Raw genomic sequence first — 23,319 nt, 5'->3', positions numbered from 1 at the left:
CCCGACTAAAGCGGCAGAGCCCACGCACACACAACACACAGCCTTTTTCTTTCTTGTCTCAGTGGTCCCACAGCTCCTATACAGCAGGTGGAGATAAGGATTTTATGGCTGAGAGGGACCTTGGCACTCGTTTCATCGAAGGATCTTGTTAAACCCACCCAAGGCTGATTTCATCATCCTCACTTTGGTTACTCATCACCCACATTGTTCATCGTAATAGAGAGCCCCAAATGACCTCTGTCTTTGAAGCCGCCACGGCTTTCTGGCTTTCACGGGGACCTCTGTTTACTTTCCCTCAATAAAGCGAGGAGGAGGGTGTGAGGCAAGGGCATAGCAGAGCAGTTTCATCTGACCTGAGTCTGGGAGGGTCCCACACCACCAGTGGGGTCCGGGTGAGCACCCAGCACCAACTGGCCCACTGGCCCACACGCCTGCGTCTTCGAGGCAGACAGCCCTGTGAGGGCAAGAGACGAAGGAAACTACAGTATTCCATGTGATCAGATGGGATCCCATTTCTAAGAAAGGGAGGGGGAGGGATGGTGGAACTAATTCAATTTAGATGTTATGATGACCTAGGACAGTTTCTCCAAGTACTCCTAGAGATATTTTGTAACTTCCTTGCAATATTTGTTATTTTTCTCCAGCCCTATCTGTTTCTCAAGTTACTCTGCATGAAAATTTTTGAGAACAATTAGGGGCTTGTGTGCTTATTTTGCATCAGTGGGAAGAGACTCTGGCTGATGTGTGTATAATTTTGCAACCGGGACTGAGGGACTGAGAGAGAAAGCCAGGTGGGAGGGGACAGAGGGCAGTCAAGGTAAGCTGGCTGGTCACTGCAACCCAGCAGGAGGGGAGGGGCCAGGAAAAGAATGAGGTCCTGGGGCTCAGGAGAGATGCCTGTACTCTTATCCAACATGGGCAGTACGTCGATTGGAAGGAAGGCTGTGTCAATGCAGAGAGACTCAAAACAACAAAGGCAGTGAAGGTGAGGGCTGGGGTTCCCTGGTGGCTCAGTGGTAAAGAATCCACCAGCCAATGCAGGAGACATGGGTTCAATCCACAATCCGGAAGATCCCACAAGCCACAGAGCAACTAAGCCTGTGCACCACAGCTGCTGAGCCTGTGCTGCAGAGCCTGGGAGCTCTAACTACTGAAGCCCAAGCACCTGGAGTCTATGCTCGGCAACAAGAGAAGCCACTGCAATGAGAAGCCCCCACTCTCAGCAACTAGAGAAAAGTCCTAGAAGCAAAGAAGGCTCAGCACAGCCAAAAATAGATAAATAAACTTATATGTGTATATATATATAACAACAGTGGGCTCAGTGTTCGGTCTAAATTGGGGCCAGAGATGCTCCTCCAATGGAGTGACCCTGGAATCCCTCTCAAAAAGATTCCCAATTCCTCTCCTGGCACCGCATCAGAGGAAATAAATCATCTGAACGTGGAGGCCAGGGCTCAGCTATTTCCACACTTAAATCATTACTCTTTCCTGGCTGCTAGAGCAACATCCAGCCCATGCCCTGTTCTGCCTTGGTCTGAAGAATCAGTGAGTCCTCCAGGCAGGAATGGATACCTTTAATATCCCACCCTCACCCATCTCACTCCCCCAACTCCTGCCACCAATTGAGTTGGAAGGGCCATTTATCTGGTGGGGGTGGGGAGAGGGTGTTCTGTTTTCATTTCAATTGGAGGACAACTTCTTTACAATGTTGTGTTAGTTTCAGCTCTGTGTATACATATGTCCCCTCCCTCTTGAACCTCCCTCCCGCCCCCTAGGTCATCACAGAGCACTGAGTTGAGCTCCCTGTGTTTTATAGCAACTTCCCACTAGCTATCTGTTTTACATATGGTAATGCATTCATTTTAACGCCACTCTCTCAGTTCATCCCACCCTCTCCTTCCCCACTGTGTCCACAAGTGTGTTCTCTGCCTCTGCGCTTCCATTCCTTCCCTGCAAATAGGCTCATCAGTACCGTTTTTCTGCATTCCACACATATGTGTTAATATACGATGCTTGTTTTTCTTTTTCTGACTTCACTCTGTATAACACGCTCTAGGTTCATCCCTCTCACTAGAATTGACTCAGATGTGTTACTTTTTATGGCTGAGTAATATTCAGAAAACGAAGATCATGGCATCCGGTCCCATCATTTCATGGCAAATAGATGGGGAAACAGTGGAAACAGTGCCAGACTATTTTTGGAGGCTCCAAAATCACTGCAGATGGTGACTGCAGCCATGAAATTAAAAGACGCTTACTCCTTGGAAGGAAAGTTACGACCAACCTAGACAGCATATTCAAAAGCAGAGACATTACTTTGCCAACAAAGGTCCGTCTAGTCAAGGCTATGGTTTTTCCAGTGGTCATGTATGGATGTGAGAGTTGGACTGTGAAGAAAGCCGAGTGCTGAAGAATTGATGCTTTCGAACTGTGGTGTTGGAGAAGACTCTTGAGCAGTCCCTTGGACTGCAAGGAGATCCAACCAGTCCATCCTAAAGGAGATCAGTCCTGGGTGTTCATTGGAAGGACTGATGCTGAGGCTGAAACTCTAATACTTTGGCCACGTCATGTGAAGAGTTGACTGATCGGAAAAGACCCTGATGCTGGGAGGGATTGGGGGCAGGAGGAGAAGGGGACGACAGAGGATGAAATGGCTGATGACATCACTGACTCGATGGACATGAGTTTGGGTAAACTCCGGGAGTTGGTGATGGACAGGGAGGCCTGGCATGCTGCGATTCATGGGGTCGCAAAGAGTCGGACACGACTGAGCGACTGAACTGAACTGAACTGAATATTTCATTATGTACATGTTCCACAGCTTCTTTATCCATCCCTCTGTCGATGGACGTCTAGGGTGCTTGGGGATCTAGTTTTGAAGACAGGAAGCCTAGGGCCACAGCCCATATCACCTGTATGGAATTGAACTGGAACCATCTCTGAGGCCTCCAGGCTCAGAAGCACCCCTGCTCTGACCTCTGCACAGGAAGCAGTAGAGGCTGGGCCACTGAAGGAAGTTCAGTGAGTCTGAGGAAAGATGACGGTCCTCAGACCCCCTGAACCTTTGCCCCCTGGTAAGGGCTGGAACCAACAGTTGTCATGTATAGAGCTGCACTGGCGGATGGCCAGTGATCAGACAGCTAATAATGGGAACAGAATCGCACTCATCAGTGAACGAAAATATAGATTTGTCCTAAGTCAGCTCCCAGAGGGCAGGGTCTATGAGATCTATGATCATCTCTGGATCCCCCAGGTCCTGGCATGTAGCAGACACTCAGTCAACATCTGTTGGCTATGTGTAGATGAGAGAGTCTAGTAAACAAACACAAACACACTGGGCCCTCCAAGCCACTGTTTAGGCTTTTGCAATAACCATGTATTCAGGGACTTCCCTGGTGGTCAGGTGCTTAAGACTTCACCTTCCAGTGCAGGGATGTGGGTTCGATCCCTGGTAAGGGAACTAACAGTTCACATGCTGAGTGCCACAACTAAGACCCAACACAGACAAATTAAAAACAAATAAAACTAAATTTAAAATGTGTATTCTAGTTTCTGTATTTGATACTTCCACATCTTGGGGCCTTGGAATAAGAAACAGCTTCCTCTCCGCACACAATTCATCTTTGTATCCAGGTATTGTACTGTTTCTTTTATTTTTCACTGTATTTTTAATTGTTGTTCAGTCACTCAGTTGTGTCCAACTATTCTGTGACCCCATGGACTGTAGCCTGCCAGGCTCCTCTGTCCATAGAATTCTCCAGGTAAGAATACTGGAATGGGTTGCCATTCCCTTCTCCAGGGGATCTTCCCAAACCAGGGATTGAACCTAGGTCTCCTGCATTGCAGGCAGATTCTTTACCATCTGAAACACCAAGGAAGGTATTCCAGAAATAACTTTGGGCTTTGAATACTTAACCAGAACAACCATTTTTATATTCCTGATCACAAAACAAAATGCCTTTAGCAGGAAGGCCATTCACAGAGGGCAGGGAAAGGACATACCCCATAAGCTGAGGCTCCTGGAAGGCTGGTTTTTCTTCCACCCCCTGGCAAGGCAGTGTCCTTTTCACCTTCAGTCTGTCAGCATCTTTCAGAGACCCCCATCTCCAGCCCCATAAACCTACACACAAAAGTCAGCTCCCCTTGGATGTCCTGGAAATGCTTAGAATACTTAAGATGTCACATTTACATTTTAATAGCCGCCCTTAGGGTTGGGATGTCATCTTTCATCCAGGTTTGGACGTCAGGAAGGACTTCATCCTTCCAGCTCCAGAAGGAAGGAGTGAATTCGTACATTTGGCAGCGTACACTGAGGTCAGAAAAGGGCCAGAGAACTAAGATGCCAAGACAGAACTTGCCTGGCAAAGGGACAAGGTCAAGCTCACTGTTACTTGTAGGCAAACTATAAGATCATTTTCAGAGATGCTGTTAACAGTGCATAGTGCTCCAGGGAACTCTACTCAATGTGATGTGGCAGCCTGGATGGGAGGGGAGTTTAGGGGAGAATGGATATGTTCTTCCTTGTTCACTTGAAACTGTCACAACATTGTTTGTTAAAAACTGACAATTTCCTGCTCAATCATTCAGTTGTGTCCGACTCTTGCAATCCCATGGTCTGTAGCCCACCAGGCTACTCTGTCCATGGAATTTTCCAGGCAAGAATACTGGAGTGGGTTGCCATGCCCTCCTCCAAGGGATCTTCCAGACTCAGGGATCGAACCTGAGTCTTCTGCATTGTCAGGCAGATGTTTCATCACTGAGCCACCCGCTATACCCCAATGCAAAATAAAAAGTTTGAAAAATGAAAAAAATGAATAGTGCTGAATGAATCAACATACAGGGAGAGCAGGGCAAAAGGAAACCAAAGGGTTCCTGCAAGCTGCAGACAGGAAGCTTGCCCGGTCTCCCCTTACGCTCAGTATCCTCTTCAGTCTGCACCTCATGACCCGACTGCTGCCCTCTGCCCCCTGACCCTGGAACTGTCTATCTTCCAACTCCCTCCTCCACTGGTTGGATTCCCTGTGCTCCCCAAGGTGACCATGGATAATAGAAACTAACCTGCACTGAGTCCCAGGAGAGGAGACCGGAGCTGATGTAGGAAACAGATGGGCTCCAGGTTAGACATTTACAGCTGGCCTCCTGTTTGCATTTCATGGGGAAGGAAGAAGGGATCTTCAGGCTGGGTACTTACAACTGTCAGCATTTCTTGAGATAGGTGGGCTCCAGTTAAGGCATTTACAATCAGCCTCCTGTTTGCCCTCCGAAATGGAAGTGACAACAGAAACAGGGTAAATAGCCAGGCTTTGTCTCTTGTAAACACCCTAAGGTGATAGTCAGGGCAAAAGTCAAGGCAATAGTGATGGCAGGGACAAAGAGGGGCAAGACCCTGACTGAGTCAAGGATTAAAGAACTTTTTGCTCCCGCCTCTTTTGGGAGAAGGAGACATTATACTTGTGCAGAAAGGCTCCTTGTGGGTCCAAAGTCAAGGGATAACACCAGGCCAGGTAAAGCGTCTGCCTACAAAGCAGGAGACCTGGGTTCGATCCCTGGGTTTGGAAGGTCTCCTGGAGAAGGAAATGGCAACCCACTCCAATATTCTTGCCTGGAAAATCCCATGGACAGAGGAACCTGGTAGGCTACAGTCCATGGGGTCGCAAAGAGTTGGACACGACTGAGTGACATTTACTACTATTTACTATAACGAGTCTTACTCCTCTTAGAAGACTTCACTTCGAGATGCATCTTGCCTGAGGGGGTATGTGTGCACCCAGGGAGTGTCCCAGGGTAGGTCAGGTGTGGAAAAAGAAGCCAGATAATCGGCCTGAAGGAAGACAAAGACTTGGAAGAACTGCCCTGTATAAATGACTTAACTGCCTCTTTACTGGGCTCCTTCTCACCAGGGGGACCCCACACCCTTTCTCTCTCTGTGCGCATCTCTGCCTTGCTTCTGCCTCTTAACTAAACAAGCCATTTCCCTATGTTCTCTCCCACTTGCTGGTGTGCTGTGTCTCTAATAATAAACTTCATACCTGCATTTACAGTTTCTAGAGCTTCCCAGGTGGTGCCAGTGGTAAAGAACCTGCCTGCCAATGCAGGCGATGTAAGAGAGATGGGTTTGATCCCTGGGTCGGGAAGATCCCCTGGAGGAGGACATGGCAACCCACTCCCGTATTCTTGCCTGGAGAATCCCATGGACAGAGGAGCCTGGTGGGCCACAGTCCATGGGGTTGCAAAGAGTCAGACGTGACTGAAGCAACTTAGCAGGCAGGCAGGTTACAGTTTCTGCCTCCATGATAAATGCATTTTTCACTGGTGGCAAAGATCCAAGGAAAAACAGCTTCTAGCCTCTCGTCCTTGCTAATCTGAAGGCTAGAATTCCTGGTTTCCATCCAGGCTATCCAGGTTCAATTCCCAGGCAAAGAAATTAAGATCTTGCTTCACGCCACCACTCACTGTTGCGTCCCCGAGATTAGAGCCAGCCCCATCCCTGCAGCTGCCTCTCTCTCTCTTTTATTTTTAATTGGAATACAATTGATTTACAATGTTGGGTTTGTTTCTGCTGTACAACGAAGTGAATCAGTTATATGTATATATGCATATATCCCCTCCCTTTTGAGTCTCCCTCCCACCCACCCCCATCCCACTGCTCTAGGACATCACAGAGCATCGGGCTGAGCTCCCTCTGCTAATCAGCAGGTTCCCACTAGCTATCTATTTTACACATGACAGCATATGTGATAGGGGCTTCCCTGGTGGCTCAGACAGTAAAAAATTTGCCTGCAGTATGGGAGACCTAGGTTTGATTCCTGGGTCGGGAAGATCCCCTGGAGAAGGGAATGGCAACCCACTCCAGCATTCTTGCCTGGAGAATTCCAAGTGTACATATTAATGTCAATGCTACTTTCTCATTTTCTCCCACCCTCTCCTTCCCCTGTTGGGTCCACAAGTCCGTTCTCTATGTCTGTGTCTCTATTCTTGCCCTGCAAATAAATTTAACTTTACCATTTTTCTGGATTTGACATATATGGGTTAATATACCATATTTGTCTTTCTGACTTATTTCACTGTGTGTGACAGACTCTTTTAACAAGATTTCCTAAAGACAAGGCTTCTTCCGCCTGCTGTGAACATCTTGGTTATCCTGACTTGAACTCAACCTCAAGCCAGATAACTGGAAGTGGGAAAGCACCAGGGAGCAGGTGGGCTTCAGGACGCCATGCCGAAGGCTGGGACCATCACAGGTCCCCACCAGCTTTGTGGCTGGATCTTAGGTTAGCCAGCATATGTGTCTTCAGGGCAGGGTCCCCGCCAACCCTACCTCTTTGGGCCCCCTCTTCATGGCTATATTTATGTCTTCCCAGTCCTCTTGCTGAACTCTGCATGGGCAGGTTGGACTCCAGAAGCCCCAGGAGATGGTGGAGTGAAGGGGGAGGGAGGGGCATTTTTCTGACCTAATGTCCATAGAGGTTACTGTCCCAGGCTTCCCGCCAAAGCCACTTAAGACTCCGTCCTTATGCTCTTGTCCAAACCTATTTGAGTTTATATCTATTTCCTGCCAGCGGCACCTTTTAGAATAATTCGTTCCATCTGTCGCCTGCATCACAGCCATTTATTCCCACGGCCCTGCCCTAGCTAAGTCATAACTCAGGACAGCTCCACCTCTGAAGCTCCCAAGAATCCGCTGACAGCCCTTCACCACGAGCAGCCTGGTTCTTGAATGCACAGGGTCTCTGAGTCCTGGAACTGCAGTGAACCAGGCGAGCTGTGCTGAGGGGCAGGATTTTAAGGATCAGAGAGCTATGGACTGGAATCCAGGCTCTGCCTCTGACTAGCTGGGTGACTTGGGGCAATTAACTTCATCTAAGACTTCGTCTTTTCATTGACAAACTGGGACTAATAATACAAGCTGAGGTTTAATGCAGACAATGTATCGAAGCCCCAGGTACAGTGCCTGCCTGTGCCACGAGCTTCATCCAGGGGAGCCATTGTGCTGAGATAGCTTGTATTTACCACACTGTGTCATCACTTCTATTGGACCCCTACCATCCTCCCATCACCTGCCCTGGGCTCCCCCGATCTCCCTGCCTCCACAAAAGCCAAAATGATCTCCAGGGCTCCTGGTGCTCCAGGACAAGACCCCTCCCTCCCTGGCCCACACACACCAGGGAGGGGGTGCTGGAGTTCTAGGACTCTGTGCACTCCTGCCAAGACCCCCATCACCAACATTCAGCTTTGCCAGCAGCTCCACCTCAAGACCAGCATCCCAGCCTCGGTCCTGGTTTCTACCAGCTGCATGAAGCCCCAGGGCTCCCCATAACCCACTGTAATCCTCAGGCAGCCCTGTTTATCCTCCTTAACATCTCCCTCCCAGTCTGCTGAAAACTTCCCACTGTGGTCCCGGACCTTCCAGCCAGTCATCTGAAAAATTCCTGATTCCCCCAACCTCTGCTTGGAAGATTTCTTTTTTTTTTTTTTTTTCTTTTTTTAACTGAAACCTGCTTCCCTTAAGTGTAGATTTCTTTTTCCTCTGCTCATGCAACCAACCTAAAGGTGCAGGGGGTACTTTTCTTTGCTCCTCATTGTTACTTCCAGAACCTTCTCTCTTCTTCCTAAAAGCCCCAGCTCCCACATCGCACAACTGTACACTTGTTCCTCATTGCTAAAGGACACTGCTCCCCTACCCCTCTGTGCAATCACTGTTGCTGTCTCTCAGTCTCCAACTCTGACTCTTTCTCTTCTGAAGTCACATCTTTTCTGACCCACTTGAAATGTGGCCAAAGATAAGACAGGCTCAGAATGCAAAAATGCACGCTGGATTTTGAAGGCTCAGCCTGAGTAAGAATATATAAATATCTACATCACTTTTACAGTGATTACAAATCAAATTGATAATATTTTGAATGTGCGCTGTGTGTTAAGTTGCTTCAGTCATGTCTGACTCTTTGCAGTCCGATGGACCTAACCCACCAGGCTCCTCTGTCCATGGGATTCTCCAGGCAAGAATACTGGATTGGGTTGCCATGTCCTCCTCCGGAGGATCTTCCCGGCCCAGGGATTGAACCCATGTCTCTTACATGTCCTGCACTGGAAGGTGGGTTCTTTACCACTAACACCACCTGAGAAGCCCAACCAACTATTTTGAATATATTAGATTAAATATGTTCCTGTATTTAGATTTTTTTCAGATGTATCTCTTTATCTTTCTGTGTGGCTACTAGAAAATTTAGAATTGCTCATGTGGCTCACACTACAGTCTGATTGGCTCTACCAATAAGCGAGGCCCTTTCTTAATCCTGACTTCACACATCCCAGGTGAGAGCTGCCCCTCCCGTCTTCCTGGCGCTCTCCATCCCCTCAGGCTTCCCTGATCTCACCAGGACCTACTAACCGTGAACCCCACTGCCTTTCCAAAACTGCTCCTGTCCACGCCTCCACACTCTTATGTCACAGGAGAACTTCCTCTCTCCCCCAGGTAGACTGTGAAATTCTCCCCTCTAACTGCACTTCCATTAGAGAATGAATCACACTGTAAGGCAGGGTCTGTCAGCAGTCAATGTGTCTCCCGTCCTGGCAGGCGAATTCTTCTGGGGACTTTGAGCCCCTTGAAGGCAGGACCCAAGATCTTTCACTTCTGTTCGCATCAGCAGCACTACAAAACCCTGTCCTCTTTGGATGATTTAAGTCCCAGTTCCTTATGGGGGCTTCCCTGGTGGCTCAGACGGTAAAGCGTCTGCCTGATGTGGGAGACCCGGGTTTGATTCCTGGGTCAGGAAGATCCCCTGGAGAAGGAAATGACAATCCACTCCAGCACTCGTGTCTGGGAAATCCCATGGACGGAGGAGCCTGATAGGCTGCAGTCCATGGGGTCACAAAGAGTTGGACACGACTGAGCGACTTGACTTTCACTTTCCTTATGTCTTAAACTCAACTCTCTCAGCCCTCCTTTACCCTGGCACTTCTGCGCTTGGTGAACAAGGATGTGGTTGGCCATTCAGCAAGTCAAGATACCTTCTATGGGCAAGACACAGCTCTGGGTATTGGGACATTTGGATGAATCCAAGGCATGCAGTGCCAGCCAGAGGGAACTTGGGACACACAGCTCAGCATGACTGTGGATGGACAGGCTGACAGGGGCCAGGGAGGCCAGGTGGATGGCCCAGAAAAGACATGGAGAAAAGCCAGGAGGCATCCATCCCACTGCTTGTTATCTGACACCAGGAATCAACCCCAGATAAACCTAGAACGAGGAAGGGACGAAGCTCTCTGTCCTGAAGACTGAAAACAGAGCATGAGGAGGAAGTGGAGCACCTTGGGTGGGCCCCAGGGTGGACCCAGGCAGACAGAAAGGCTGCGACCACACGCGACCTAAGATCTAATGGTCAGGAGCACTCAGCATACACCAGGCACTGCAAGGACTAACTGTGGAGTAACTCATGTCACTTGGCAAGGACCCTGAGTCTTGAGCCGTTATTATTCCATTTTACAGAGGAGAGGGAGCTGAGAACTCAAATAGGGTTGCGTGCTGCTTGCTCAGTCGTGTCCAACTCTTTGTGACCCCATGGACTGTAGCCCACCAGGCTCCTCTGTCTACGGGATTCTCCAGGCAAGAATACTGCAGTGAGTTGCCATGCCCTCCTCCAGGGGATCTTCCTGTCCTAGGGATCGAACCCACATCTCCTGTGTCTCCCGCCTTGGCAGGTGAATTCTTTACTCCTGAGATATATGGGAAGCCCCCAATCAGGATTACACAGGCTGCAACTGTCAGAGCTTGACATGGAGCCCTGTCCATGGGACTCCAAGGCCAGTGCTTCTTGCCGTCCTGCAGGGCCATCATCCCTGTAACGGATGAGGCAGACTACTATGGATGTTAGAGATGTTACCTGTGCCCCCAGGTGCCCAGGGCGAGCAAGGCCGTGGGTCTGAAGCAAAACCAGCTTCCAGCCAGTGACCGTGAAACACACCCCTAACTCTTCCAGTAGGCAACCTCAGGGACCTAGTGACTTTGACAGAGGTGGGGAGTGGATAGACACAGACTTGCCAGAGACCCAGCCCTGGGGAGCCAGAATATTCCTTACAGATTCTACTACTTGGAGAATAGGACTAAAAGAAATTGCTCGGTTTCCTTGAGTATCTAGGCTTCAGGGGGAAGCCCACTAACCCAAACGCCGCTTTCTTTAAGAAAAGGGAGGAAAAAAAAAAAAAAGAAAAGGGAGGAACCAACCTTAAAAAACTGTTTGGGCCGGGGGTCTCTGAGAAGTGGCATGGGTGCTTCCTGGGAGACCCTGGGTGACAGCTGCTGCTCCTGACCTTTCTGTCTCCCCTGTCCTTCTCCAGTTCCCCAAGGTGTTCAGGGGACTCCCCAAAGGGCAGCGAGGTGAAGTATCTGTGTACTAAGGGTGTACGAGGTCCGAAGTGCTTCACTCAGGTTATATCACCTGATTCCTCCAAGGTCCCAAGAGCTGAGTAACATTATTCCCATTGTGCAGATGGGAACACTGAGGATGAGGGCATCAGGACCCCAGTGAGGCAGACAGCCCCCTCAAATCAGAGAATGTCACAGGATTTAAAAAAGGGAATATGTGCAAAGGTGTAGCCAAAGGTGTGAGACGCCCACAAGGGCCAGAGTGGTGTCCTCAGGCTTAAATCTTGGCCTCTCAGAACCCACCAGGGCAGCACTTACTGGAGCCTGGAAGCAGAAAGCCACGTGGAGAGCGTGGTTACAAGGAGCTGTGAACTCAGGCGGAAGGACACAGCAGCCCAAGGTGACCCCATAGGGCAGGATCTGGAAAATAAACACGTCCATCTCCCACCTTCCATGCTGCGGTGGCTCCCCACAAGGCAGATAGCTGAGTGGCAGGTGTTGGCCGTGGAGGGGCAACGGAAGACACCCTGCACAGATCCTAGGCTGGGCGAAGTTCACTCTCCAGGCTCCTGGCACCTTCCCTGGCTGTCCCTCCCTCTTGTGGAAATAATGGGGCCAGAGACACCCAGGATCGCAGCTGCCCACCAGCCCCAGTGAGCACAGCCGGAGTCAGCGCGCAGGGAGCTGAGCGCACCGCGGCACCGCATGAGTTAACATCTCTGCTCTCCGGCCTGGGTGCCTGATTCTGCAACCTGTGGAGGGGGCGGGACCAAGATAGCTGGGGGCCTCCCTGGAAATCCACTCCCACCCTTGGGCAGCTGCCCACCAGCCCTCAGCTACGCTGGATGAACTGAGGAGGTTTGATGGCTGAGAAAGTAGACGTGGGGGTTCCCTGAAGAGAATAATTTAATTTTATGGGGAAGGGACGCGGGAACAGGGAGTTCGGACCCTACACTCAGCAAGCAGCCTGGCTGCAGGCGTAGCATGTGTAACTCATTACCTCCGCGGGCCGCCCATTTGCAGCAGTGGATGATGCTCAGAGCGTGGTGGAGGGCCCGAGGCCGCGGGGTGAGCATGACTGCAATATTTTTCTGACACTAACGCCTCTCGCTGGCCCTTGGAGAGGGCCGTGGAAGAGCCAGGCCCTGCCAAACATCATCCACGCCCAGCCCTCCGCCTACTGGCGCCAGACAGGAGAGGCTTCAGCTGTTCAGGCGGGAAGAGAAAGGCTGGATCACGGAGGTAAGCGAGTGAAGGGGCAGGCACAGAGGGAGCTGGGGGAGGAGGGGTCGAGGCCCAGACAGCCTCTCTTTGGGTTTCTCCTCCGTGGGAGGCGTCAATGGGCACCAACGACAGAGAGGGTTTGGCTGGAAGACCTTGGAGATCACGTTCTGCCATGAGCCTGCCCATGAATTCCAACCACACAGGTGAAACCCATGGGGTTCCCCACTGGAGACCCGGAGGTGAGGAGGCCCCTGCCCTGGGTGCCTTCCTGTCCACAGTGGGACTCAGACACAGGGAGGAGGCAGGTGGGGTCCTAAGAGGGGGCCCCGCCAAGGGGTGCAGAGGACAGAGAGGTCCCCAAGGTGGCACCGTGGAGCTGAGGGTGCAAAGGAGAGAGCCTCCCCACGCCAGAGAGGGCCATGGCGGGGATGGGGAGCCTGAATAGCCCCTCAGCTTCCTACCTGGTCTGTGAACAGAAGGGAAGGGATGGAGGCAGGGTAGGAGGAAAAGAGAGATGGAGAGGAAAGTAAAGGAGGAGAGTGGGGAGGGGTTGCCAGTGCCTGAAAACAAGACATGTACAGCCTAACACCTTAAAGTCCCTCCTGCGTTAAAGCCTGAGTCCTACACAGAAGACATGGGTTCAATACCTGGGTTGGGAAGATCTCCTGGAGGAGGGCATGGCAACCCACTCCAGTATTCTTGCCTGGAGCATCCCCATGGACAGGGGAGCCTGGCAGGCTACAGCCCATGAGGTCACAAAGAGACACACACGCATACCTCAGTATCTAGGCTGCAGTTTTTCAGCTTGTTTCCACTGATCCTAAGATCCCTGGGGCCCAGGGGAGGCACTGCCTCTCTTCCCACCTCCCTGCTTTCAAGGGGAAAGTACTGGGAGGGACTTGGAGCCCCAGCGACTCTGCTTTTCATTTACTCAAAGCCTGGGGGGCGGGCTGGTCCCCACCTCTGTCCACCTCTGCTCTCCCATCCAGCTCTCTTTGCCCCTGCCAGCTCCACCCCTTCCTCCCTCTCCAGAGATGAGGGTCAAAGAAGCCAAGTGCTAGGGAAACAGATCAAATCTGGCTTGAATTTCCCCAAGTCAGAGCTCACCATTTCCCTCTTAGAAATGACAGGGAAGGGGGATATCCAAGAAACCCAGGAGCTTCTAGGTGGCTGTTTCATCTCAAGACTCTGGTCTTTCCAGCGTCCTCACGCCCCCACCCCATGTCTGGCATCCAGGAATGAGTGTGGAGGAGACCCAGACAATGTGCAAATCAGGTTTAGAATTGGTTTGTTCCGCCTCCTTTAGATTTCAAGGATCCCTGTCTTTGTTCATCCATGTACTCAGTCGTGTCCAACTCTTTGCAACCCCATGGACTGTAGCCGACCAGGCTCCTCTGTCCATGGAATTTTACAGGCAACTGGAGCCGGTTGCCATTTCCTTCTCCAGGGGATCTTCCCAATCCAGCAACTGAACCTGGCTCTCCCACACTGCAGGCAGATTCTTTACCATCTGAGGTATCAAGGAAGCCCCAAATGGCCTTTTAAATCCTAGGTTCAGTAAAGGGGGGGTATGATGAGGTCAAAAGAAGGAGAGATGATGACCCAACAACAGCCCCCCAGGCCTCTTCCCACCCCAGGGTCTCCCTGCCATGACTTTCCCCATTGGTATCCAATACTGGTCCTCACGGTCCTACAATTACCCCTCTGAGCTGTACCCCAGTTCTTTCTTGCCAAACCAGGCCTGTTTATTGATGGGCTGGTGGGGAGAGAGGGTAGTTGAAGGCTGTAAAAGCCACCTTGACCTTTGTGGATGTGATGATAGGGACGGCTGAGCACTGACTAGTGAATCAACACCCCGAGGTCCTTCATCTCATCCCAGGTGTCATTAACTTGACAGAAACACTGGCCCATCTCAGTGCAGCTCAGCTGGTAATATTTTTCCCATCTACTGCTTCTCTTACAAAATGGTATTCAGTCTTTAAGGCCTTTACCAGAAAGTGTTCATCCTTCTTGACTTTAATAATCACATATTTTTACCTTCTTTACATGGTGAGTGACTGTCTCCATACCAGTCCCTTCCACTGGGATCAGAAGCCCTTGGAAGGCAAGAATGGTTTAATTTCTCTCTGGAGCATCTCTGGCATCTAACCCATAGCTTGACACATTGTGGGTCCTCAAAATGTGTCTGTTAACTGGAATCCAGAGAAACAGTTCTGATGGTGGGAAGTTTACTAGGCAGGTGTGTGCGTGCTAAGTCGCTTCAGTCGTGCCCAACTCTTTGAGACCCCATGGACTGTAGCCCGCCAGGCTCCTCTGTCCCTGGGATTCTCCAGGCAAGAATACAGGGGTGGGTTGCCATGCCCTCCTCCAGGGGATCTTCCCGACCAAAGGATCAAACCGGAATGTCTTATGTCTCCTGCATTGGCAGACGGATTCTTTACCACTAGCGCCACCTGGAAAGGAGCCCAGATCTCCTCTCTCTTCTCCCTGCTGAGACAATCCCTGATCCCTGCCTGAGCCACCCATCTTCCCTCCCTGCTCTCAGCACCTGGTGGGAGCAAAGATGGGGCTGAATGAGGAGTCATTTCTAATTTTGAGGAATTTCAAGACAAAGGCAGCTGGCAGAGTGGAGCACAATGAAACATAGCGCTCGAGAGAAAGTTTGAATAAAGGCATCTGGAATGGTTGATTTTATGTCAACTTGGTTGGCTGTGGGATGCCCAGAATAAACATTCTGGGTGTCTCTGAGGGTGTTTCTGGATGAGATTAGCTTTTAAATTGGTGGAATCAGAGCAGACTGTTCTCCTCAATGTGGGCGGGAGGGTCTGAATACAACAAAAGATGACGGGATTGGCTTTTACTTCCCGTCTGCTTGCTGGAGCTGGGACATAGCATCTCATCCTCTCTGGCCCTCAGACTGTGACTGACACCATTGGTTTGTCTGATTGTCAGGCCTTCTGACTCAGACTAAACTACACCACTGGCTTTCCTGGGTCTCCAGCCTACAGAGGGAAGATCATGGGACTTTCCATCCTCCATAGCCAGGTGAGTCAATTCCTCATAATCGGTCTCTTCATTAGTGTAGACATCATTCTGTTTCCCTGGGGAAGCCTAACTGAGATAGCCAGTCTCCATCTCACTGATCACAAAGCTTCACAAAACTCTCACGTGAGTTTCCTTCAGTTCATCGTTGAAGTGAGGATGAAGCTCTCTTCTCCTATACTGACTGCAAAGAGGAGTGTGTTCATTCAGACAACAAGCATTTATTAAGCAGTTACTCAGTGTGGAGCTCTGTGTTGGATGCAGAGGAGTCAGCTGTTGGCGAGATGCTCCGAGCTCCTCAGGAGGACACTGCATCCATTTGCTCCAGGGTTTTAGCCCCCAGAGATGCAGTGCCGTGCACTGAGAGGGGGTCCCTTTCTGCGCCATGACCTGGGGCCTTAGTCTCGGGGGAGGATGAGCACCCTGGAGAGGTGCATCCCTCCTTGCAAAAGCTCTGGAAAGCGGATTGAAGATCTGTCACCGGAAGGGGTCCGGGCTTCTTGGTTCAGTTGCCTTTTGCGTGACCGCAGCCTCACTGAAGAGGAGAAGATGGCAGAGAGGCAAAAGGACTGGGCTAGGAGTGAGGAGACTCAGTGCTGGGGCTGCTCTGTGACTGATGGGCTGCGTGACGGCTGTTGTTTAGTTGCTTAGTCACATCAGACTCTTTGTGACCCTGTTGACTGTAGCCCACCAGGCTCCTCTGACCAAGGGGACTCTCCAGGCAAGAACACTGGAGTGAGTTGCCAGTCCCTTCTCCAGGGGATCTTCCTGGCCCAGGGATCAAACTCGGGTCTCCTACATTGGTAGGAGGGTTTTTTAACCCTGGGCCACCAGGGAAGCCCGAGCTGTGTGATGCCTAATGCTTTTCTCAGAGTCCACTAGCTCATCTGTGAAATGGATCTCATTTTGTGGTCACATAGGTGTGTTGAGAGGCATGAATGAGAAAAGACCTTTCCAAGCACAAAGTTCAACCTATGCAGTATTAGGTGGCGGTGTGGGGTGGGGTAGGGGGGTGGGGGTGGGCAGGGCTGACCTCACAGCCAAGACCAAGCCCACGGCACTCACCATCCTCACACAGGTTCAGCTTGGACAAGCTTCTGCCATCAAAGGGCTCCTCAAAGATGGAGCTGGAGTCGCGGTCGCTCACGATGGCATGCAGGTACATGGCTTTGTTCTCCATCGCGTCCTGCAACAGGAGAGGAGAGAGCAGATGTGGGGGTGGGGGAGAGTAAAAGCTGTAGTTGGAGATGGAAATGAATCTGTAGAGCAAGGCATCACCATGACGACCTCGAGCCTGAACACAGGGACCCTTCCTCATCGGCAGGCGTCAGCCACCAGGATCCCAATCCCTTCCTCAATTTCGTTGGCTTGGAGCGGTCACGGTCCTGGGGACCTTTCTGACCGTGGGATCTATCCTCTCCCTCTCATATCTCTGGATGGGGCTGGAGCCCTGAGCTGGCGGGGGAGGGCACCGGGGGCCATGCCAGGTGGGGCCGGAAGGAGCCAAACCTCCTGACCCAAACAGAATACTCTCCAAGCTTCTGGAGTCCTGGGCACGGTAGGGCGACTGGGGATTCTGCTCTGTGTTGGAAATGGGGGGGAACTAGGCATGAAACAGAGTATAGAGACCACCAGCCAACATAGCTAGAACCAGAACTGTTCCCAAACTTGGCTGGGCTGGCATGGTCAGAGGAGCTGGGTTCAGGGGGCCACAGGCAGGATTGACCCCCCCATGGGAGCCTGGGGAGCAGGAGGCCTTGGTGGGGTCCCCTAGACACCAAGGCCTGGACAGCCCTAGACCAGGAGAGGGCTCTGGTGTCCGGATGGTCTCCTGGGTGGCTGGGGCTTGGAGTTGACCTCGTGGAATTCCCGGAATGCCCCCTCGACATGGGGAAGTGCCACACTATTTGAAATGACCCAGCCCCGTTTACACAAGCGTGCACCACACGATCCCATTTTGCAATATCTACACATTCCAGAGTACACGACGGGAGATTATATGCAGAGATGTTCTGGGTTTCTCCGGGTGAGACGTGTTACAGGAATCTGGTGGGGCTTGTGGGGATTTGCGCTTAGTTTTGTTTTCTGTGTTTTGGGGGTTTTCTACGATATGTTTGCGTTCTTTGTATAATCAGAAGAATTCATTTGTGGGGCTGGATCATGAAGTATTTATTTACATAAAATACTGGATATCCTTTTCCTGCATAGACGCTCAGTGATTTCACAAATGACTCTCTGCTTTTAGCTCATTTCCAGTCATTAGTTTATACTGACTTTCAGTTCTGATACTCTTTCTGTAGATTGTTATTGTTTAGCCACTAAGCTGTGTCCAACTGTTTGCAACCCCATGGACTGTAGCCCACTAGGTTCACCTGTACATGGAATTCTCCAGGCAAGAATAACAGAGCAGGCAGCCATGCCCTCTACCAGGGGATATTCCCAACCCAGGGATCAAACCCAGGTCTCCTGCTTTGAAGGTAGATTCTTAACCACTGAGCCACCAGGAAAGCCCATAGCTATGTGGATATTGAACCCAAAAAATCCACTTTTAAAGAGTGAATTCTTTGGAAGACAAGTGCCCTGGGAGGATGGCGGATGGCGGGGGGTGGGGGGTCCTAGGCCCAGCATGGAGCCAACTCGACCCTGAGGACCAGAGAGCCAACTGGGAGAGGGGGTAGGGCCTGGCAGGTGGCCGGAGGGGGACACCGGCCACTGACTGAAGGGAAGAGGCAACCCCCATTCCAGTAAACGGGGACAGTGAAGGAAGAGGCTGGCTAGATCCCTCTGCCAGACGCAGCAAACACAAATCCCCTATTTTCGTGACCTGACCTTTCTTTCCATGGACCTATGACCTCAGGGCTAAGAGGAGGCCAGAGCCTACAGTGGCCATCCACCTGTCTTTCCACTGGCCCTGGAGGGATGGATGGGGTGTCTGCTTTTGACCTCCAGTGATGAGAAGCCACATGCCTTGCACACGTGTACACACCTACGCCTGTATGCACCTGCCCACTCAGGGTGTTCCTAGACCCTGTGGGCCCTTCCTCCATGCCGGTCATTCGTCCAAGTCCTCCACCCAGGGAGGGCCTCGAGGTGGGGCCCCAGGCTGCTCCACTGCTGCTAAGCTACAGAGGACACGCCCTCATTTCACGAGCGCTCTGTGAGGCACCCCACCCTCTGGCCTCAGTCCTGGGGAGCGGCGAAGCAGGAGGCCAGTGTCTCCTCTGAGAGGGGGAACCCGCTCTCTGCCAAAGGCAACAGCAGCTGCTGCCCAGAGCCTGTGGGGGCACTGAGTGCCAGGGAGGAGGTGCAGAGCTGGGGTTGCTCCAGTTTCCCCATCTGCCTTTCCGCCTTCTCTCTCCGCCCATCAGCTCCTGGACCAGAGCTGGAAGGCGGGGCTCCTTATCTGGAATGTGTCTGTCGGGTCCCTCCCAGCACCCTCTCCCCACCCCTCAGCTGGTGGAGCTGGAGCCTGGGGGCGGGGGAGAGGGAGAGGGGCCAGATGTGAGCACGCTGAGATGGGAAGTGCTCAGCCGACTCTGCTAGTGTTTGTTACTGGGGAATGAAACCTAAGAGCTTTCTGTCTGCCCCAGGTTTTATTTGGTGCTGTTTTTCTTTCTTGAGGAATGGGGGGCAGGAATTTAGACCTTCCAATCATTGGTTGTATAGCCTTTGGGCCAAGTCTGAGCAACTGACTGCCAAGTGTGGTGATGATAGAGCAATGCCTCCACCCTCCACCCCCACCCCTGGAGCATGACCTGGAGTATGTTCCTCCCACACCATACAGATCCTACGCCATCTGGAGCTCCCCACCTCCCAGGGGCACTGCAAGGGGGCAGGTGGCATTGGTCCGTTTTTCCCATTCTAAAGATAAGCCAAGTGAAGCCCAGAGGAGCAGGAACTGAAGAATGTCAGAGAGGAGGTCCTCCAGCATTTAACCCCACCCAGGGCATTGGCTCCTCACGAGGCTGCTCTGGCCAGGATGCATGTCCCTTTCAGAGGCCACCTTTCGGTCCCACAGTGATGCAGGGAAGAGGGCCAGGTGGGGACCCTGGAGCTAAGAGAGCTGGAAGGGAGGGGGCCAGTGCCATGGAAACCCAGGCAGGGTGTAGACACCAAAGTGACCTGTGGGGAGTGGGGGCTCAGAGGACATGGGGTCCCAAGCTGGCGCCACATCTTATCCCCGGGGAGCTCGGTCTGTCAGCTAACACATCCAGCCTCAGCCTTTGCGATGGGGAGGACACACCTCCCAGCTACAAGGTCTCTGTGAGTCTCATGTGGAACAGGGCACATGGGAGGGCTGTATGGATGGGGCAGGTAGGGAGATGGTGGTGGAGCCTGGTAACCACCCACAGCCCCCCAGCATCTTCTGATCCTGCCAAGCAGCCTGGTACAGGGGTCTCTGGGTTCCCTCGGCCTCCCTCCCACCTAGCTAGTTCCAGAAACAATCCCATTTGGACCCCTTTGCGAAAGCAATCGTGAATGCAGACCAGACCTGAGAGCCGTACCTTGATTCTCAAAGCCCCCCTCCAGGCAGCAGCAGGACTCAATCAGTTCTTCCTGCAGAGGGGTGGTGGCCCCAGCCTTGCTGGGTTCCAGCATTTAACGCTACAGGGCTCGTAACTCCTCAAAATCAGATAGGGATCACCGTGAACAAGGTCCTCTCTGGAGAGAGAATTTGCTAAGGAGGCTTTGAGCCCTTTCCTCCTCTAACTGTACTCAGATCATCTGAAGCATCACTCAGAACTAGAGAGGTGCAGATGGTTTATAAATAAGCTCTGCCTTCCTACGTTCCACTGCTGGGCACACCCACAGGCACACGCATGCACACACATTCACCACACACGTGGAGAGACTGTCACCTGTACCATCTGCTCCCTGAAGAGGCTCTGGCGCTCTGACACAAGCCAGGCAGAGTTGTCACTAAGGCAATCACTTTCTCTGGCTCCCAAATACCCACACTCACCAGCCCAGACAGATGGATGAAAATCTGGCAGATCCCCCAGGCTGACAGTTATGACCTCCCCTCCCAGGACCTGCACCTCCACGCGATGCCCAAACCTGTGCCCTGTGTCCTCCGGCTGCCTTTAGGAAGCCATGCCCAGGTGCTAGGACAGTCAGTGCCCAGACTCACCTGAGTGCCCCCAGTGAAGCTGCAGAACCTGTCCCCTCAGTTCCTGGCATTTGCCATGGTGGCTGGAGAGCTGGCCACTGCCCCCACCCCGAGACCCAGGCAGCCCCTCAGAGCTTGTCCCCACAGCCAGCCGAATCCAGACGGAGTCATAGAGACTGCCCAGTGCCCAGGGTCTCGGGGGTCACTTCTCCAGGAGGATCAGGAGGCAAGACTCAACCTTGTGCCCAGGTGGGAGTCCCTGTCTTGGTGTCTGGCCTCGTTCAGCCTTGGGCAGCGCTCGAGATGTTCTGTGGAGGCACCAGCGGCTCCGCTAGGTACTGACTGAGCTGTGAACTGCAGCTGCACTGGCCGCCAGGCTTTATAAAGTTCTTGGAGCAACTGCGAGGCTCCCCTGGGGCCTAGAACGCATCCTCCCTCTAGTGGCCGATCTCAGCATTACAGCTTCACACAGGCATGCCTGCTGCGTCTTGGTCTTGGGACTCCACCCTCCTGTTCTAAAGGCTCTGCTCAAGATACTTTTTGGAAAGCTTCTAGCGGAATGGCAGCTAGACCTGGCTTAGGAGCTGCGCAAGGAACCCAGCCTTGTAAATTAATTTATAGGACAGAATTGGCATTGCTCAGTTCATTCACCAAACTTGGGGTAGAATTACTACGTTCTGTGTTTTCTTGGAGGCGTATCTACCCGTAAAGGACACAGATTGCCCACACCAGGGAGATTCAGAAGAGGACTCTGAGGGTGCTGAAGGAACTTCCCAAAGTCAGGTTCAATGCAATTCATCAAGGAAGCCAGGGTTTCTGGAGCCCCAACGTTGTACAAGGGTTAGGCTACAGGGGTGAGTGAGAGGAGGCTGTTGTCCTTAGGGGGTCGCAACCCAGGCTGAGAGGCACGCTTGGACACAGATAACTGTGGCGCTAGTGGTAAAGAACCTAGGAGACATAAGAGACACAGGCTTGATCCCTGGGTTGGGAAGATCCCCTGCAGGAGGGCATGGCAACCCACTCTAGTATTCTTGCCTGGAGAATCCCATGGACAGAGGAGCCTGGCCGGCTACAGTCCATGGAGTCACAAAGAGTGGGACACAACTGAGCGTCTGACCACACACCTGTAAACCTCAGCATAGCTATATTCAATGTGTAAAAACAGGAGCTCTCACCAAAATGTTGAGGGGGTGATTACCTTCATTCAGGTTGAGATGGTGATGGGAGAAGCATCAGAGAAATTCTGAAAACAGTCTGAACCATGGTACATGGTCAGTTTGTATGTGTGGCCCTTCCCCCGCCTCCCACCCCAGAGACAGAGCGCTGAAGGTCACGTTCACGAACATACGCCTGTTCCTTGGTTACAAATTCAGCCTTAGCACTGGAGCGTCAGACCTTGTACCTGAGAACAGTCTGCCAGGGCTCAGCTCTACCCCCCATCCCACCAAACCACAGCTGAGTCACAGAAGTCTTAGTCACTGTCAGTAACTGCCTCTTGACCGTCCCTGGGGGGGAGCTACAGTGTGGGGCTCCGAGGCTCCGTTTTACTGGAAAAAGCAGTAATTATATCGTAATGATGATGATAATTATAATTGGAGGATAAGGAAGAGGGAGGAGGGGAGAGGATGGGGAGACAGAGGAGGAGGAGGAGGAGGCGAAAGGGGAAGTGAGAGAAAACCATTTCATCATATGTTCCCTGTGCCAGGCAATTCCACGTGCTTTTCATATATTAACTCATTTGACCTTGATGGCAACCCTGTCTGGTAGGTACTGCTATTGCTGGTGGTTTAGCCACTAAGTCATGTCTGATGCTTGCAATCCCATGGACTGTAGCCCACAAGGCTCCTCTGTCCATGGAATTCTCGGGGTAAGAATACTGGAGTGCCATTTCCAGTGGGTTGCCATTTCCTCTCCAGGGACTCTTCCCTTCTGCAGGGATCAAACCAGCATCACTGGCATTGCAGGCAGATTCTTTACCAGTAAGCCACCAGGGAAGCCCAGGTGTCCCATTTTATAGAGACAGAGGAAATAGGTGATTTGTCTGCAAGTGCCAGAGCTCGATTCCACTCCAGGCAGTGTGACTGTCGAGTCTGTGCCCCTGACCACTCCCCTAACTGCCTCTGATGAAAAAGAGTGTGTTTCGGTCACCCATCAAGTCACCAGTGTCCCTAGCAATGTCATTTTACAAACAGCAGGAAATGTGCTCAAAGTGTTATCTCCGAGCATCTCATTGTAGAGGATGTATTGATCAGCAATAAATGCAGTGATTGGTGAGACCCTGGTGATGTCCTACTTTATGTGAAATAAAGCGTTCTTTATTTTTACTGAAGTATAGTTTATTAACAGTGGTTCAGGTATACAGCGAAATGATTCATTTATACATGTATATTCTTTTAGAATCATTTCCATTATACATGATAAGATATTGAATGGAGCTCCTTGTGCTATATGGTAGATCCTTGTTGTTGTTTTTTTTAAGTTTTACTAAAGTATAAAGGAGATAGAGAAAGCTTCTGACACAGGCATCAGAAAGGGGCAGAAAGAGCACCCCGATCCTTCTTGTTTATCTATTATATATATA

General features: G+C 51.6%; 1 protein-coding gene across 1 annotated transcript in view; it reads right to left on the bottom strand.

The window, feature by feature from the left end:
• SCARA5 (scavenger receptor class A member 5) overlaps positions 1-21,072 on the bottom strand; it is a 134,921-nt gene extending 113,849 nt beyond the window's left edge. The window contains exons 1-2 of the mRNA XM_052644878.1: positions 20,760-21,072; positions 16,694-16,814 (exon numbers count right to left, since the gene is read on the bottom strand). Coding sequence (XP_052500838.1) covers positions 16,694-16,808 — 115 coding nt within the window. The 5' untranslated portion in view covers positions 16,809-16,814; positions 20,760-21,072. The remainder of the gene's footprint in view (positions 1-16,693; positions 16,815-20,759) is intronic.
• Positions 21,073-23,319: the final 2,247 nt, after the last annotated feature.

Source organism: Budorcas taxicolor, chromosome 8, assembly GCF_023091745.1.
Source record: "Budorcas taxicolor isolate Tak-1 chromosome 8, Takin1.1, whole genome shotgun sequence".
Taxonomy (NCBI): Eukaryota; Metazoa; Chordata; class Mammalia; order Artiodactyla; family Bovidae; genus Budorcas; species Budorcas taxicolor.
The sequence above is the reverse complement of the archived record's forward strand: the minus strand, read 5'-3'. Positions and strand labels throughout refer to the sequence as shown.